This window comes from Leishmania mexicana, chromosome 10 (genome assembly GCF_000234665.1).
Source record: "Leishmania mexicana MHOM/GT/2001/U1103 complete genome, chromosome 10".
Lineage (NCBI taxonomy): Eukaryota > Euglenozoa > Kinetoplastea > Trypanosomatida > Trypanosomatidae > Leishmania > Leishmania mexicana.
Genome location: NC_018314.1, coordinates 391,636 through 408,785, shown reverse-complemented (window position 1 = coordinate 408,785; position 17,150 = coordinate 391,636). Strand labels below are relative to the sequence as shown.

Sequence of the window (17,150 nt, the reverse complement as noted above, 5' to 3'; positions counted from 1 at the left end):
CCCTCCACCACCCTCGTCGTCGCCCTGCACGGCGCATGTGTAGTCGTGACCGCCATCACTCCGCATCCCAGCCCTCTGGTGCGTTGTGTATCTCTGTTGGCCCCGCCCACCACCCGTTTTCTCTCCCTCCTCGCTGCTCCCATGCCACCAGCAGTACGCACCCTCTCCCTACCAGCGCCCTCATCATGTCCGACAGCGGCTGTGACTTTTCCGGCGACGTTGATCCGGACCTTCCGCTCACCCCGGATGGGGTCACCTACCACATCGCCTGCAGCAGCGAGCGCCTGGCAGACCGCATCATCTTGGTCGGTGATCCAGGCCGCGTGAAGATGGTGGGCACCTACCTGGACAGTGGCAGCATCATCTACGAGGCCTCGCACCGTGAAATAAACATCATTACCGGGGCCTACCATGGCGTTCCAGTGACGGTGCTGAGCACGGGCATGGGCACCGACAACGTCGAAATCGTGATGAACGAGGTGCACATCCTGAAGGAGTACGACACGCAGAAGCGGCGGTGGCGCACTCGCGTCGAGGATGATACCCCGGCAGACCTTCTCGAGACACCGTTTGATCCGTCGAAGGTGAAGCTCATCCGGGTTGGCACCTGCGGCACACCGAATGACGAGGTGCCGATAGGCTGCCTCGCCATCACGCGCTACGCCGTCGGCATGGACAACACCTGCCAGTACTACGGCGCCCCTGCGGTGAACTACACGGCGGACGTGATGGAGGTGCTGGCGAAGGTTCAGGCAACCTCCCTCGGGAAGGTGCAGGTGTACGCGACCAAGGCCGCACCAGCCATCACGCAGGGTCTTGTGGACGCCTGCACGGCGCTCAACAAAGAGGCGGGTGTGTCGGTGCAGCAGCCCTACTACGTGGGCGTCACCTGCAGCGGCAGTGGCTTCTACGGATGCCAAGGTCGCAGTGTCGGCCGATTTCGCGGTCACCTCACCGTCCCGCATCTCACCAAGGAACTCGGTGACCTGCGCTTCAACGTCAGCGAGGGCGAGCAGCGCGTTGCGAACATCGAGATGGAGAACAGCGCCCTCTGCTACCTCAGCAACCTCCTCGGCTACCAGGCAGGCACGGTGTGCGTCGTGGTTGCCCGGCGCTCTCGCACCGATCGCACCTTCGCGACGCCAGAGCAGCTGGCCAGGGGGCTCTCGAACGCCATCACCATCGCTCTGGAGACCCTCATAAAGGACTAGGCGAACCACCGTCGTCGGCGCAGTCGGAGAAAAAGGCGTTGTTGTTGTAGTCCCCCCCCCTCCCTCCCTCCCTCCCCGCAGCACGCTCGCTTTCATCGCGCATACATGCCTTTTGATGGTTTTCTGGTATTTCGCATTCAAGTACAATGCGCCACCTCTTCGCTTCCTGCCATCTTGTCCTCGTGGTGGTGGTGCTGGGGTTTGAGTGGCGAGGGGGGGTGCGGCCCCGACCCCCCTATACGTCTATCGGCCCACTCAGCCCCATAGCACACGTACAACCCCACTCTACACCCTTCTTCCCGGCCCTGATACAGACCTCATCCCGTGGTGCGAAGCAGCCGAAGGAACGCACTACAGCAGTGCACCGACTTGGCGATCGGAGCAGCCCCCCCTCCCCTTCTCCTCCCGCAAACTCTACCCACCCAACCCTGTCTTGCAGGCCGCCTCACAGCCGCTCTCATCACGCCGGTCGCCAGCCCTGGGGCATCTCTCGGGGTGGCACTCAGGCTCCCTAAACCAGGAGGCAGTGAGAGTCGCCAGGTGGGCGGGTGAGAGGTGTGCGAGTGACGCTGACACTCTGCCCATCATGTGGATGGCACAGACGTGTTCACTGTTGCAGCTCGCTTTGACCACCACCCCCCCCCAGGTCCTAGGCACTTGACGCTGGCACGACCAGAAGTGGTTCGGCATTAGCAGGGAGGGAGGGGGGCTGCTTGGCTTTCACCGCACACGGGGGCGAGGGTGCACTGGGACCCTGAGGATACAGCGCACGGAGGGCTGTGTGTGTGTGCCCCGTCATCAGGAACATGGAGCGTTGTACACACACATGTTGCCTGCGATAGCAGACAGCACTCGTGAAGCGCATCAAAATGCGTCACGTGTGGTGGAGCTGCGCGTGCGTGTGTGCAGGGTGGCACAACTCAGGTGGCGACAACGCTACGTGAAAAGCACGGGCACTACGCAGCCACCCTTGTGCGGAGTCCTCCTTAAGCCGCTGGCGGCGGCACCCCTCCCCCTCCCCTCTCTCACGCATCCGTGTGATGATGCCGCTATGCAGGCCGAAAAAGGGCGCCACGCTCACTCCTCTGCCACCGTGCGTGAATCCCCCACCGCCCCAGCGCCTCCCTCTCTACTCCCTCCAGGCAGTGTGCGGACCAGACTTAAGGAACGCCGTGCTGCGCCACCTTGATCACAGGACATGCCTCTCATGAAGGGCGCCACTCGACTACCGAATACATCACCGCTGCCCGCCCTCATGGCGGCGCTGAAGCTGTTTGAATGCAAGCTTGATAATGTGGCAAGCACGGGCCCTGAGCAGCCACACCGTCTCTACACGTTCGGCGGCTGTATCTATGAGCTTTCCAGCCTGCAGGAGGGCAGCACAAGTAAGGGCGCAGGTGAGCCGCCCTCGCAGCCACCCGTGAGTCGCTCTACCACGACGCCGACGACTGGAGCGGCAGGGCTCAGGAGTAGCAGTGGCAGCGGCATGGAGGGCGGCACCCATACGCGCGTACCACGTGCGGAGGCCGGCATCGCTTTATCCTGCGCTGAAGACGGAACGCGTCTGCCCGCAGACACTTCCTGCCCGTCCATCATCATACGGTTTGTGTGCCCGATCCCGTATGCCCAACTAAACCGGTACAACAACCTTGACCACGCACTGAGCACAGCGTTGCGTCAGGTGGCACCTCACTGCACATACGGCTTGCCTTCTGCCTGCCCCGCTGAGGCGGCATCCGCAGCGGCAGCGTCGCTCTCCTCCATCGCTCTATGCATTCCATCCGAGGTGACGCCTCAAGAGAGATGCGCAGCGGCAACGTTCGCCGCCGATCTGAGCCTGCACGCTCTTCGGCCGGTCCTCGAGGGACTTCTCCAGCGCAGCGGCGCTACCATGCAGCAGGAGTGTTTGCTACTGCTGCCTCGCACCGGGACCACGACGAACACGGCCGCTTCGCAGCCGGTGATCGACTCAGCCTCCATCTTCTCTGCAGCAGCCCTCTTCATCACGGCTACGCCGACGCCTGCCGCACCGGTGTCGCCCGGCACAAGCTCGTCGGCCAAGACGGCGTCGGCATGCTTCTATAGCGGCACCCTCTCCATCACCGTTTGCGTTGGCACCGACGACAAGGGCGATGCTGCACTCATACGGCGCTACCTGGACGCCTTCGCCGACGTGAAGAGGGCACCGGTGCTGCTGCTCGTTCGAGAATCGGCAGAGCCGCCGCCAGGGGTTGCCGCTGAGGCTGGCTCGGCGATGAAAGTCGAGCACGTGTACGTGTGGTGGTGCACCTTTCTTCTCGCCCCGCATCAGATTACCTCTGTAGCATCTGTGGAGCGGGTGCTGCGCTGGGCGCGTGAACTGCGGCCGACGGCTCTCTTTCACGTGCACCAGGAACGGATGGCGATGCATGCGCTGCTGCGTCAACAACTGAACAGGTATGCTGCTCACTTTGACTGAGTCATCGTGGCGACGGGAGGGAGGGGAGGCGTCGGCTTCTCGTGTGCCCTTCAGGCGCGCGCTCACACACACACACACACACACACACACACAAGCACACAAGGTTCTTCGTGGCGCTGTTTCTGTTCACTCAGCCATGCATGAATGAGGACACAAGGTGCATGATGCTGTGGGGCAGTCATCGAGAAGCGATTGTCGTGCATTGGACAGCGCCGTGGGTGCCTACACCCCTTACGTTGCCTTGCTGCTGTGCTGTTCCCTTCCCCAGAAGAGAACAACCACTCAGACTGGCACAGCTACAATGCGCGGCCCACTCCCCGACACACACACACACCTCGTGTTGGGCACTTGCATGCATCATTCTCTCACACACCTCCTCGACCCTCACTACGCCTCTTCGAGCCTACCAAGCCTACCAAGCCTACTCGCACACACGCCGCAGCCTCCACAGCCACCACTACCCACCCACCCCACCCACCCACTCCCTCCCCCCCACACCGCACCAACATGTCCCGCACCAAGGAGACCGCCCGCGCGAAGCGCACCATCACGTCGAAGAAGAGCAAGAAGGCGCCGAGCGCGGCGTCCGGCGTGAAGAAGCTGCATCGCCGCTGGCGCCCGGGCACCTGCGCGATCCGCGAGATCCGCAAGTTCCAGAAGAGCACGAACCTGCTGATCCAGTGCGCGCCGTTCCAGCGCCTGGTGCGCGAGGTGTCGAGCGCGCAGAAGGAGGGCCTGCGCTTCCAGAGCAGCGCCATCATGGCGATCCAGGAGGCGACGGAGGCGTACGTTGTGTCGCTGATGGCGGACACGAACCTGGCCTGCATCCACGCGAAGCGCGTGACGATCCAGCCGAAGGACATCCAGCTGGCGCTGCGCCTGCGCGGTGAGCGCCATTAGAGGAGCTAGGCGGACTCTAGCTCTACCCCTCTATCTCTGTCGCTGGTGCGGTGCAGCAGTGGTGAAACCAGGATGAAGGGCGCAGGAAGCGAGAGAGCGAGAGAAAGATTGTGAGCGGAGACGCTGAATGACCTTGTTTTGGTGTGTCCCTCCCCCGACTCCCCCCTCTCTCTCTCCACATGCACGCACGCACATGCACACGCACACGCACCTCGTGCGTATCATAGAAGCCCTTCCCTTTTCCTTTGTTTTGTGTATTCTTTCTCGTGTTACTCCTCGCTTATCATGGACTCGCTGTGTTTGCGGCCACCGCTCCCCTACTCGCTCACCCCGGCACCACCACCACCCTCGCACGCCGACGCCATCACTCCCGTATCTCACTCTCTCGCGGTTCCCGGGGCGTGGAGGATGCGGTGCGTGTTGCCTGCTCACCGTCCCCACACCCATCTCCCTTCTGCTTGGCAAAGGAGGCCTCGAAGATGCGTGGCGGCAAGGTGCGGGGTGCGGGCCTCGACGCAGGCTTGGCGATGTCTGCACCCATCCGCACAGGTAAATCGACAACAACGAAGGCACTGCGAGGGAGAGGGGGCGGCGAGCGGCGGCGTAGTCTTGCGCGGGATGAAGCAGGCCTCTTTGTGGGCGTGTGAAAGCAAGAGAGTCACCAACGTCTACGCCATCCCGTGATCAGCGTCGGCGGAGGAGGAGGAGGGGGGAGCACGCTACCCCTTTCTTCGACCTTCGCGTGTGTCAAGCGACCGCGTGCGTCTGCATGAGCTCCCACTGAAGGAAGCTCCCCCCCCCCATCCGTAGCCGTGCGCGAGGTTTTACGTGGGTGATGTCGTTGCCAGATGTCGGACGCTCTTCGTCCGATGGTGGATGGTCACTCGCTGGGTCGAAAACCGTGGAATGGTAAATCGTGCGAGGATTTGCACCACCACCACCAGCCTCTCAACTAGTGTGTGTGGGTGTGTGGGGCTTTTCCCTTCTGTATGCTCTTCTTTATTCTCGGCCTCCCTCCCCTCCCCGCACACTGACGCACACCATGGGTGCCGCCCTCACATGCATCGCTGCATGCGTGCAGGGGTCAATGCCAGTGGCGCATGGACCTACAAACACGCACCAACACACACACACACACACCACCACCACCATCGTAAGAGGGGCAGACTGTGCTTGGATACCCTACTCGCCATCTCGCTCCGCTGCCGCCTCCGTCCCCCACCCCCTCCCTGTCTCCCCACCTCCATGAATGGACATGGCCCGAACTGCTCCGCCATTACAGACGGCGTGGAGCACCGTTACGCACATGTGAAGTGGTTTCACGCCGTGAACTCCCAGGCCGCGTTGCTGGAGGCGGCGCAGGCCATCGATGGACTATTTTACGAAGAACACGAATGTGGAGTGCGAGGCAGCGAGGCCAAGATCAACCACAGCACGTTGGCAGACACAAACGTCAGTGGTGGTGGTGGTGGTGGCGACGTCACAGCTGCCAACGGCTGCTCCAACGCACCGGTGTATACAGTCATCGGTATCGAGGCGAATGTTCAGTGGCACCCGACCCTGGAAACGGCCGTCATGCGACGCGACCCTCTGCCGTCAGCGGCGGTCGACGTGTGCTCAGGCGACGGCAACGGCAACAAGGATCAAAGCGCACACAACGATCGTTCTCCAGCTGCCACAGCGACCGCGGATGCGGCGGAGGGCAGCACCTTTCCACTCGAGGCGTTTCTCCACGCTTTGGCGGAGGCAGTGAAGGGGTGGCAGCAACGCGCCGCCCTCTTGGCCGAAGCCTCCATCCGCCCCCCAGCAGCTGTGCCGCCTCTGCGAGTCATTGTAAAGCTTCACTTTGAAGCGCTCCCGGCAGCGCAACAGCTCCTCACGCACGCCGAGGCGCATACGTGGGCGGGCCTTGAGGAACTATGCCGGCAGCCCCACAGCGAGGGATGCACAGCTGCGGCCATGTCCGGTACTGTGCGCCAACACGCCTCACTCTCGGTCGTCGATCACTCAACCGACGCTTCGGCGACGCCATCCAATCCGCAAGGCCAGCCGTTCATGCCAGCAGCGTCGCATCCTCCCGCCGCTGTGGCCGTAGAGCTGTGGTGGAGCGCCGATGTGGTCGCGCAGACCGGGGTCACCCCGCACCCCTTATCGTTTGCTGCGGCCCCGGCATCCGTCGTGCAAGATCTCATGGTGCGAACGGCCCAGGTGCTCGGCCCTCGCGTTCCGCTTGGCTTTTCTCTTGGCTGGGTCCTCTGCCCGCGTACCGTCCCGGCTGGAGTGCTGACGATGACCAAGTCCACCGCGGCGTCACCAGCCACTGCCTCAGCGTCGACGGTGATGCCGCAACCGCGATACGTCTTTTACAGCCTCCTCGAGGATGCCGCATCCATGAAGTCCTTCCTGGACGGCCTCTGTAAGGAGCTCGAGTCCTCTGCGCACCGGCACAGGAATGGGGCAGCCGTGGAGCACAGCGGAGGCACCGCCCTCTCTGGCATCGTGGGCACGGAGGAGATGGCGAAACGCAGCGATCAGGCGGTCGTCAGCGCGTCGGCGCCACCGCCCGCGTCACGCCTTGTGCGGCACATCACGTTCACGATGATGTTTGAGAGCGTCTTCGCCGACGTGTACACAGCGAAGGAGCGGCAGCAGGCCTTCGAGTCGTCGGTAGCGGCCACGGCATCCCTCAACGCGGCGGCGCGGAAGGCAGACGAGACTCGCCGTGTCGCCGCAGCCGTGCTGGAGCACACGACGAAGCTCTTCAGCGCGCCGCGCGCCACCACAAGTGCAACGACGAAGACGTGCATGAGCGGCGCGGTAGGCAAGGTGGTTGAGGCGGAGCTGCTGGAGGAGGAGTCACTGAAGCACGCGGCGGCCCCAACAGCTGCGACGATGACGCCATCGGACGATCCGCGTGTGTTTCCGACCTTTAGGAAGGCCATCCGACCACCATCGCACGCCTCCCTGGCCGTCGCGTCGTCTGTTGCGCAGCCGATGGCATCCTTGAAGATCGATGATGATGGCGCTTTTCAGGTGAACGTGGACAGAGTCGCACGTGTCTTTTTCCCCTATTGCAGCATTGACACCTGACGAGTGCCGATGCAACGACCGTCGCTCGAGCTTTGCGGCTGTGAGGAAGATGGAAAAAAAAAGGCGGGTGGGTGGGGGGAGGGGGTGCTGAACACTCTGTAGAGGAGGAGCGGCCTCAGCGAGCACGGCGCCCTCACAAACCGCCTCCCTCCTCCCCCCCCCCCCAAACACACACACAGCAAAGCGCTGATGCACACATCCTTTCTATTTTGTATGGTTTTTCTTCCTGCACAAAAGGCATGCACGTGGACATACACGCATACACGTCAGCGCGTTGCTGTCGTGTGTGCTTGTGCGTGTGTGTGCTTGCACTCTGCCCATTCCCTTCCGTTGTTTGGTTGCTTCCTCCCCTCTGCTGCTGCTTTTTCCTCATGTATGTATGTGTGTGTGTGTGTGTGTGCACCTCGATCAACCCGTGGCGCCGATGCGGGATAGGGGAAAGGGTGGGAGGTGGTGGGGGAGTGGTACAAGTTTGCCCACACACAGCCGCGTGCGTGCATCCACACGCCAATCCGATCACATGCCGAGCACAACGGAGAAAGACGACGGCCCCCCCCACCCACCCCCTCCCCTCCACGGCTGCCGTTGTATCGGTGTAATGCCTGTCTGCGCTTGTGTTGGCTTTATTTTCTATAGTGTGATCTCTCTCTCCGAGCCTGACGTGATTCCATCTTCCCCTTTCTCTCCACGCGGCGTCATCGTGCACCTCGCCGCCTCTCTCTCTGCATTGCCTCGGTCCTCGCATGTTGGCGCGCGTCACACTGCGCGGTCAGCCGCTTCTCGGGAGCCTCGCCCTGGTCCTAGTCTGCGCTGGCTCCAGACTCTGTGCGTAAGCAAGAGGTGATAGGCAAGCGAACCCAGACAGAGAAGGACCGGTGAGAGGGATGCGAGGACGAGCATGGCGGGGTCGCGATCAGTTGAGTAGCTGCATTGCTTTGAACTCTCGTGTACGTGTATCCCCCCGATGCCGAAGGCACATACGTTACTGTTCTATCTTTGTGTAGGCTTCCGCCAGGTGCGTGGATGTGGAGTGGCTTGCACCGTGGCCTCCTCCTCCCCCCTTCTCTCCCCTCCCCCCCCCCTTGCCCTGCTTTTACGCCCACCTCTCTTGCTCTCTCCGCTGCGTCCGAGGCGGCGTGAGCCAATCACCCGGTCGCGGTCTCCACACTCGCCGACACGCACCATATTCGATACGCGCTTTGCCTCTCGATGGCATAGCGACGTCACTCTTACCTTCCCGCCCTCCCTCTACCCTCAACGCCTCCACGCACGCACGCACGCACACCTTATACCGGCCCTCGTGCCTCACAAAAGTATGTTCCTCCGTTCTCTCTCTCTCTCTCTGTATACGTGTGTGCGCGTGTGACTTGACTCATCCCCTCGTGTGGGTGGTTGCAAGCTGGAGATTCGGTCCCGATCGATTCCCCATGCCTCTCCCCCCTCCGCTCTTTCTAGCGTAGAACCTCTCCTCCTCTCCCCTGTCGTCCTGCTGCATCCGCCTGCCATACTGCTCTCCCGGGGTGCGAGCACCCAGCGTGCTGTCGCGCATGAATACAGGCGCGCGCGCACGCACACTATCGTCCCCATCACTCTCCACCCCTCCCCATTATCTCTCTGCCCCCTCTCGTCACGACCTTCCTCTCGTTGTTTTCTCTTCGCAGTCCGCATCACTCCGCAGCCACCACCGCCACCACCATCCACCCACCCGTCAACCCTCGCTCCACCCCCCCCCCCACAACACCATGTCCCGCACCAAGGAGACCGCCCGCGCGAAGCGCACCATCACGTCGAAGAAGAGCAAGAAGGCGCCGAGCGCGGCGTCCGGCGTGAAGAAGCTGCATCGCCGCTGGCGCCCGGGCACCTGCGCGATCCGCGAGATCCGCAAGTTCCAGAAGAGCACGAACCTGCTGATCCAGTGCGCGCCGTTCCAGCGCCTGGTGCGCGAGGTGTCGAGCGCGCAGAAGGAGGGCCTGCGCTTCCAGAGCAGCGCCATCATGGCGATCCAGGAGGCGACGGAGGCGTACGTTGTGTCGCTGATGGCGGACACGAACCTGGCCTGCATCCACGCGAAGCGCGTGACGATCCAGCCGAAGGACATCCAGCTGGCGCTGCGCCTGCGCGGTGAGCGCCATTAGAGGAGCATAGATGGCTTTACTGGAGAGCAGCGGGTGGGGGTGAGGGCGGGGAGGGTTTCTCTCCCTGCCCCGCAACCCCCCACCCCCACCCGCTGCTCTCTGGCGAAGCCATCCGTCTCCCCCGTTGTGTGCGCGTGATGCCTCCATAGACTCTTTTCTTTTGTATTTTTCTGTGTGTGTGTGTGTGTTCTCGTTCTGAGTCCAGAAGCAAGCCTGCGTATCCGTGTGTGGGGGCGGGGAGTGGGGAGGGGGTGGATCGGCCAAGTGAGAGGTGCGGGGAGGTGTGTGTGTGTGTGTCTGTGTGCTGTGCTGGTTGTCGTAGCTGGCAGCCGAGTCGCATGGGCTTCCTCGAGTCCGCCGTGGAGAGGGAAGCTTCGCAGACGAGGTGTCTGGCCGCACACGCCTCCCCCTCTCTCTCTTCCCCACCCCCCACCCCGTCCCTCCCTCAGCTCCTCTGCAGGGTCGTCATCAGCAAAAGGAAACAGGAAAAATGACAGCAATGCCATGATGAGGCCGACAGCATGCATGCGTGTCTGTGTGTGATGCAGATGGCAACCAATAGCCCCCCCCTTGTGGTGGCACGTCACAGTAGAATGCGTGGCGAGTGTCTGGGTCTTCATGCATTTCTCCTCTGTGAGGCGGCCGTATATTGAGAGAGGCACCCGGGACGTTGTGGAGCCGCCAAGATGTTTTCGTTCGCGTCCTGGTGGCGAGCAGCAGAAAGCAGCGCATATGTGACTGCTGTCCAACCCACGCGTCTGCCGCTGTCACTGTGACGCTTCCCGTCACATGTACCTCTCCCTTCTGCCTGTCCGCCTCTCAGCACGTTGTACCCGGGTCACAGTCCGTTGCGTGCAGCGCATCTCTCACACGTACTCGTCGAAGGACGAGAATAGCATCAGTTGGCTTTTCTTGGGTGCACGAACACGCCTACAAGCACGCACACGTTGCATAGAAACGGCGAACCTCAGCGTGTCTTTCCTCTACAGACGTTCGTGGGATTCAGAAGGAAAGGGGAGGCGTGTGTGACTCGTCCCTGAGGCTCACGCATACGTGCGCCCATACACCAACGGTCTTACGCAGCAACCCGCGCCACCTCTCATACATACACACACGCCACAACGCCCCTGACGCACTTTGAAAGACGAAGGGTGGCGGAGAAGGATCCTCCTCCTCGGTGACCGTTTCGGCAACGATGATGCGCTCCGTCTCACCAGCGACCAGGGTGGGCTCCACCAGCATCAGTCAGCATGTCGAGAGTAAGCCAACACTCATGCAGCGTCGTCAGCAACAGGGGCAGCCCTTCTCGGGTGGCGGTGGTGTACATCGGCCTGCGTCCGCGATGCAGTCAGGACAGATGGTTCTCAGTCGCCACAGACCACATCCTGCGTCCGCGGCCTCGTTTAGGAAAAACGCTTCGGGCGAGGTGGCCTCCATCAGCCAGCAGCTTCACGATGCGCTGCAGCAGCAGTCGCGCCTAGAGGTGCAACGCCAGCAGCAGCTTGTCCAGTATAGGCGCCAGCTCCGCACGCTCTGCGATGACAACGCCACCCTGCGCAACATTATTCAAGCCGGGGAGAGACGAAGGCGCGATGTGGAGGCGGCGGCCGCGGCGGGGATCGTCGCGGCGACTGGGGCCCAGGGACACTCGAATGGTGCGCCGAATGAGCCGGCGACCGTCACTGAAGCCGAGGTGGAGGCGCTGTCGCAGCGCATCCACCTCGCACACCAGCGGTGCAACAAGGTGCTGCATGAACTCAAAGTTGACGAGACTGCCTTCGACGCCGAGGCAAAAAAACAAGAGGCGCTAGCGGGGCAGGCGCAGATCATGCTAGACCCGGACAAACTGCTGATGGGCGCCAACCGGTCGGTGTACCTGCGCATGATGCGGCTTGAGCAGCTCATCAACAAGGTGCTCTCCAAGCAGCGCGTCGCTGGCGTCGTGTTGGCCAACTACCGGCATCATCTGGGCATTCTCTCCGCCGAGGCGGCGCAGTACGATGCGCACCAGACGCTGCTGGAGACGGAGTATGCAGACCGCCACCGCGATTACCTCAAGCTGCTCCAACTGTACGACACCGCGCGTGCGGCGTACACGACAGCCGTCGAAGCCCTGCAGGCTGTTCAGAGGAACGCCTCACGTATGCGCAACGCGAAGGAGAAGGCACTGCAGCAGAAGCGGAGGGAGGTGGGCAAGGACCTCGTGGCGACGCAGCGGCAAGAGCGCCGCGTGGTAGACTTGCAGCAGCAGCTCGAGGAGGAAAACCAGATGCTCGAGGCCGCAGAGAACACGAAGGCGCAGCTGGAGTATCAGCGCATGAACTCCCGCGCGGCCTTGACGGTGCTGCGGGTCACCACTGCGTCGCAGGAGGACGGCACCGGCGAATCGTCCACCGGCACGGATGAGCGTGTCGCTGCGTACGAAGTGGCCTTCCGTGACATGATGCGAGTGGCGAAGGTCAACACTCTTGATGCCCTCATCGAGGTCTATCAGGCAGAGATCGACCAGCAGTATCGTCTGCAAAACGGTCTAACCTACCTGCGCGAGGCGCAAGCGGCACTAGAGCAAGACGTGCAGCACCTGCGCGAGCGGGTGAAGCAGACAAAGTACTGCGTTGGTGTCGCCACGCGACTCAGGACCGGGAGCACCACGCTCGACGCGGTTTCAGCCATCGTCGGCACGGCACCCTCAACTTTGATGGAGCGCGAGCTGCGGATGTTTGTGCGCGAGGAGAAGGAGTCCTTGGCGGCCCACGTTGGTGCCAACGAAGCGAACCAGGCCCTCGTCATGGAGGTGGCGGAGCGCGTGAACCACTTGGCAGAGCTGGTGGCCGACTACCGCGCTGATGTGCAGGTGCCGTCGATCGAGCGCACCGCAGCGCTGGCGAAGCCCTCCTCGACGTTGCCGCTGCACGTTGCTGTGCTGGCGCAGAAGCTTCTAGCGTTGGCTGCAGACGCAGCCGGGGAAGCCGACCCTGGTCCATCCTCTACCCTCTCCTCCCCCGTCAAGGATGCAGGGCACGGTGAGGGTGCTGTGCATGACGACAAGGACAGCAGCTCAGCCGCTGCGGTGGTGTCCGCGGTGCCGATTGTGATACCCGCCAACAACCGCCGTGTCCCCCTGGCACACGAAGGCACAGGTGGCGGTGCGGGTGGACAAGGACCCGGCGGCCGCCGCGGCAGAACGGCAGCCGATGTTGCCGGTATCTCCTCCTCCGCTGCCCGTGCGCTACTGTACCCTCACGGAGCCGGGCCTGGCGGCCGTGAGGGCGGTGCGTTGGGGGCCTCCGCGAATCAGCTGCGTAGGCGTTCGTCTGCTGCGGCGGGTGCCGGCTTCATCGAGAATCAGGAGGACGAGGACGATGTGCCCTTGGCCGTGGTGGCGGCGCTTCCCTCAACTGGCGGCCGCGTGCTCGACTTCGACGGTGCATCGACGGACACATCGGAGCTTCATAGCGGGACTCTCACCGGCAGCGACGCCGGGGGTGGTGCTCGTGGCGGCGGTGATGCGGCTGGTGGCGACAGCGGGAGCTCACATCGCGCAGCGGCCGTGGCACGCGGTCGTCGTCATTTCTCAAAGCCGCCGCGCCACATGACCACGGCAGGGGCAGCAGGTGCGCACCAAGCCAACGCGCAGTCGCGCGCGAGGGCAGTGGAGGACGACCAAGAGGACCCGCTGCGGCGTGAGGAGGTGAAGCGCATGTCGGAGCTGATCCGCGCTCGCCAGAAGCTCGAGGCGGAGAAAAACTCGCGGCGACTTTAACCGAGGAAGAGCAGAGGGGCAAGGGTGAGTGGGGGGGGAAGAGAGGACATTAGACGTTCAGCACCTCCGTCGCTCCCCACGCCACTTCCCCTTCCCCTTCCCCTTCCCCTTCCCCTTCCCCTTCCATGATTGCCTCTCCCATCGCCACGGTCATCACAAGCAAGGCGTGTAGTCGCGCACCGCATTCTTCTCGCGCTCACCCTCTCCCGAACGCCCCACGACCACGACTGTGAAGGGTGGGGGTGAGGGGGGTGGAGAGCGGGAGAGTCTTGAAAGAACACGCAGATGGCGCTGGTGTTGTCGTGAGCGACTCTGTGCGCGTGCGGGTGCCTCTCACCGTCGTGCGTAGACAACGTCAACGAACGTGTGTGCGCCTGCGCACGGTGCAGGATTTTATAGAACTGCAGTCTCCGGACTACGAGAAAGTCCGTGTTCGCATTTGGCTCGTGTGGTCTTTATGATTTGGACTCGTACACGTACACTGGCCGGCATGGGCAAGGGCGCAGTGTGCGGGCGTTGGCCGCCGCTGCCAATCGATGTGGAAGCCTCTCCTCGACTTCACGTGACAGAGATCCGGCGCAGGTGCAGTCGTTGCTAACAGAGGCGTGTATGTTCCTGTGTGGGTGTGTGGCCCCTCTTATACTGCGGCTCTGCTCTCCAACCCCTTCCCTCCCCCACCATTACTGGCCCACCGTTGATGTCGTCATTAGGCGTGCGTGCGAGCATGGGTTGGTGGTGCTCTCCATCACTCATGCAGTCGCTGGGCGCTCCAGTGCCAAGTGGAGGGGGGCGCCGAGGCGGGCAGCGGTGGTCCATCGCGTGATGGGCGTGGAGCAGCCACGACACACCCACATGCCTCTTCCTCTGTTATATATAGTTACCTTCTGCCATCATGTATGTCTGTGCGATAGAGCGCCACGATCTCTCCAATGTGTGCCCCTACAAGGAAACGAAATGTGACACCTCTGCGTGCGCGTGGGCTGCCGTGAAACCCGGGAGACGGCCACACACTCACCCTGCCGCTCACCTGACCGCCCCTGCGTCGTGATGACCGCCTGCGCCATCCGGTCGCCACCCCCCTCCCCCTATCCTCTCGCCACGGCCCATATGGCTTCCCCATTTCTCTCCCTCGTGTTCTCTCCCGCTCCCGCTCCCGCCACCTTCCGGACGGCGCGGATAACTGTTGAAGTCTCCGCCACGCTGGGGCCCTTCCGTCGCTTCTCTTCCCCATCCGCCCCCACACTTCGGCTGCTTATCCCCCCCCCCTCCCTCTCCCTCTCCCCTCTCTATACAAACACGCAAGCAGACGCACGATGCTGAGCAAAGTCCCAGAAGAGTCTGAGAAGCTGGTGCGCGAGGTCAGCGACCTCGCAGAGGCCTTCATCACAAACCTGAAGCGCGGAAAGCTCGCCGCTGCGCGCAGCGGCGAGGAGAGTCTCTCCACGGCGGCCGCGGTGGAGATGGCAGATATAATGTCGACCATCGTGCGTCTCTTCCAGAAGGCCGAGAAGGACCCACACAGCACGACGATACAGCTGCTTAAGGCCGGCTACCCGGCGGCCGAGGTGGCGAGCATGCAGGTCAGCCGCCTCCTCATTCTCGTCGCCCGAACCGGCGACGCGATGTTGCGAGCACAGTTCGCCACGCTCTTCCTCATGAACGTCACGCGTCGCGTTCTTTCGATTGTGAGGGAGTCTGCCGCCAACAGCAAGGCCACCGACGCGGAGCTCGAAGATGAGGCCAAGACAATGCTGAACGACCTCGCCTCGGACGACGAGGCAGCGGTGGTCGAAACCTCTGCCGACACCAGCTCGAGCTCCAGCAACAGGTGCGGCATGGACGACTCCGCAGATCCGGCCAGCCCGTCCCTGTCAGCCAAGGGGATGAAGCCGGCTCTCAAGAGGGATACACTCGCCTCTCAACCTCTCCCTCGCCGCGGACTCTCGGTGCGCTTCGCTGGCACCTCCACAAGCTCCGAAGAGGTGAGTGGTGGCCACATGCGCCCGCTGCAGCAGCACAGCACGTCGGTGGCTAGTGACTTTGGGGGGCCGTTGCTGCAGCACACCGGCTCGATAGTGGCGACGGAGATACCAGGCCGGCAGCTGCTGAAGCGCGCGCCGAGCCGCTGTGAGCAAGTGCTGGAGGCGGGCAGTGGGGAGATCGAGTTCCCGGTGCGCATGGAGATCTTTTACCAGGACGCCCTGGACGCCATCGACGAGTTCAAGCGGGAGCTAGAGGGGATGACCGAGGAGCTGTGCCGCCGTTCCACGCGGCAGCTGCACTCGTCGGACACGATCATCACGCTGGGGTGCAGCCATACCATCCGCCGCTACCTGCTGGAAGCTGCTCGAGCGGGGCACCACTTCAAAGTCTTTATCCTTGAGGGTGCGCCGCTGCCGGCGCAGGCGACGCAGGAGTTTGCGGAGGCGCTGTGCAGCCGTGGCATCACTGCACAGCTGTTGCCAGATAGCTCCGCCTACGTGGTCATGAGCATGTGCACCAAGGTGCTGGTTGGTGCCGAGAACGTCTTGGCCAACGGCGGCATGCTCGCATCGATCGGCACCCACGTCCTCTGTGCCGCTGCTCGCCACTTCGCTGTTCCCGTGTTGGTGGCCACCACAACGCTGAAGATGTCCCCGTACTATCCAAGCGACCAGCTGTGCACGCGGCTGGTGCGCATTGCACGCTCGGGGGCGCAGGAGATGCCGTGGTCGACCTATGGCTCCCCCGAGGACGTGTGGCCCTCGCCGTTTGGCGTCTCCGTCTCCGACAGCGGCCGCCGCCTGACCATCCACGCCCCCGTCACGGAGTACGTGCCGCCTGAGCTCATTACGTTGTTTTTAACTAACGACAGCGAGCTGTTGCCCTCGCAGATCCACCGCATTGTGCGGGCGAACTACAGCGACGCAGATTGAAGCGAGCCTTGCCGTGTCCTGGTGCTCGTTTTTCGTGCGTGCGTGGGTGCGTGGGTGCGGACGGTCGGTCGCTGCGGATGTTGGAGTGCGTCGACGTCTGTCTCCGTGTGCGCGCGCCTGGGTGGTAGAGAGGGAGGCGGGGCGGTGTGTGTGGAGAGGGGGGAGGTTGTGTGAGCCCTTCTTCACTGGCGCTGTCAGGTGTTGCGCGTTCGATTTCTTTCGTGTCCGCGGCAAAGCTGGAGCCGTGGCGGTGATTAACCGGGGAGAGGAAGAGGGAGAGAGAGAGGCAACGGAGGACGTGCGGCGCTCGTGAGCACGGACACAGATACCTCAGGTACGGCAACGTGGTACACACACACACACACGTTGCCTTCTATGACTCTCCCTCTCTCAGCCCTTTGTTATCTCTCGTCCTGTGCGTGGTTGCGTGTATGTCTTTTGTATGGAGACGCGTGTGGACGCGCTGTTGTTATCCTGTGGCATTGGCCAGACCTGTCGATGTCGATCAGGCTCCCTATGCGGCTTCTCACTCTCTCTCTCTCTCTGTGTGCTCGCTGCTCTCACGAGCACCGCTTTCACAGCACGTCGTTCTTTATTCCACTTTCCTCCGGTCACGTGCCGGAAATGCCGCTGTGCACCAATTGGGCACCTCATGTGGGCTCATCCCGCCCCTGATCC

General features: G+C 62.7%; 7 protein-coding genes across 7 annotated transcripts; all 7 read left to right on the top strand.

The window, feature by feature from the left end:
• Nucleotides 1–185: 185 nt before the first annotated feature.
• On the top strand, nucleotides 186–1,211 carry LMXM_10_1010 (nucleoside phosphorylase-like protein; the record flags this gene model as incomplete). Its single annotated transcript, XM_003872890.1, has 1 exon — nucleotides 186–1,211. One exon carries the CDS (start codon nucleotides 186–188, stop codon nucleotides 1,209–1,211), a length of 1,026 nt encoding a protein of 341 aa, XP_003872939.1.
• A 1,255-nt stretch (nucleotides 1,212–2,466) lies between these two features.
• On the top strand, nucleotides 2,467–3,669 carry LMXM_10_1000 (putative ARP2/3 complex subunit; the record flags this gene model as incomplete). The annotated part of the gene is made up of 1 exon (XM_003872889.1): nucleotides 2,467–3,669. One exon carries the CDS (start codon nucleotides 2,467–2,469, stop codon nucleotides 3,667–3,669), a length of 1,203 nt encoding a protein of 400 aa, XP_003872938.1.
• Nucleotides 3,670–4,176: 507 nt separating this feature from the next.
• LMXM_10_0990 (histone H3) lies at nucleotides 4,177–4,569 on the top strand (the record flags this gene model as incomplete). Its single annotated transcript, XM_003872888.1, has 1 exon — nucleotides 4,177–4,569. One exon carries the CDS (start codon nucleotides 4,177–4,179, stop codon nucleotides 4,567–4,569), a length of 393 nt encoding a protein of 130 aa, XP_003872937.1.
• Nucleotides 4,570–5,814: 1,245 nt separating this feature from the next.
• On the top strand, nucleotides 5,815–7,659 carry LMXM_10_0980 (hypothetical protein, unknown function; the record flags this gene model as incomplete). The annotated part of the gene is made up of 1 exon (XM_003872887.1): nucleotides 5,815–7,659. One exon carries the CDS (start codon nucleotides 5,815–5,817, stop codon nucleotides 7,657–7,659), a length of 1,845 nt encoding a protein of 614 aa, XP_003872936.1.
• A 1,742-nt stretch (nucleotides 7,660–9,401) lies between these two features.
• LMXM_10_0970 (hypothetical protein, unknown function) lies at nucleotides 9,402–9,794 on the top strand (the record flags this gene model as incomplete). Its single annotated transcript, XM_003872886.1, has 1 exon — nucleotides 9,402–9,794. The coding sequence occupies one exon, from the start codon at nucleotides 9,402–9,404 to the stop codon at nucleotides 9,792–9,794; it is 393 nt and encodes a 130-aa protein (XP_003872935.1).
• Nucleotides 9,795–11,136: 1,342 nt separating this feature from the next.
• Nucleotides 11,137–13,557, top strand: LMXM_10_0960 (conserved hypothetical protein; the record flags this gene model as incomplete). The annotated part of the gene is made up of 1 exon (XM_003872885.1): nucleotides 11,137–13,557. One exon carries the CDS (start codon nucleotides 11,137–11,139, stop codon nucleotides 13,555–13,557), a length of 2,421 nt encoding a protein of 806 aa, XP_003872934.1.
• A 1,313-nt stretch (nucleotides 13,558–14,870) lies between these two features.
• Nucleotides 14,871–16,472, top strand: LMXM_10_0950 (putative eIF-2B GDP-GTP exchange factor; the record flags this gene model as incomplete). Its single annotated transcript, XM_003872884.1, has 1 exon — nucleotides 14,871–16,472. The coding sequence occupies one exon, from the start codon at nucleotides 14,871–14,873 to the stop codon at nucleotides 16,470–16,472; it is 1,602 nt and encodes a 533-aa protein (XP_003872933.1).
• Between the last annotated feature and the right edge of the window lie 678 nt (nucleotides 16,473–17,150).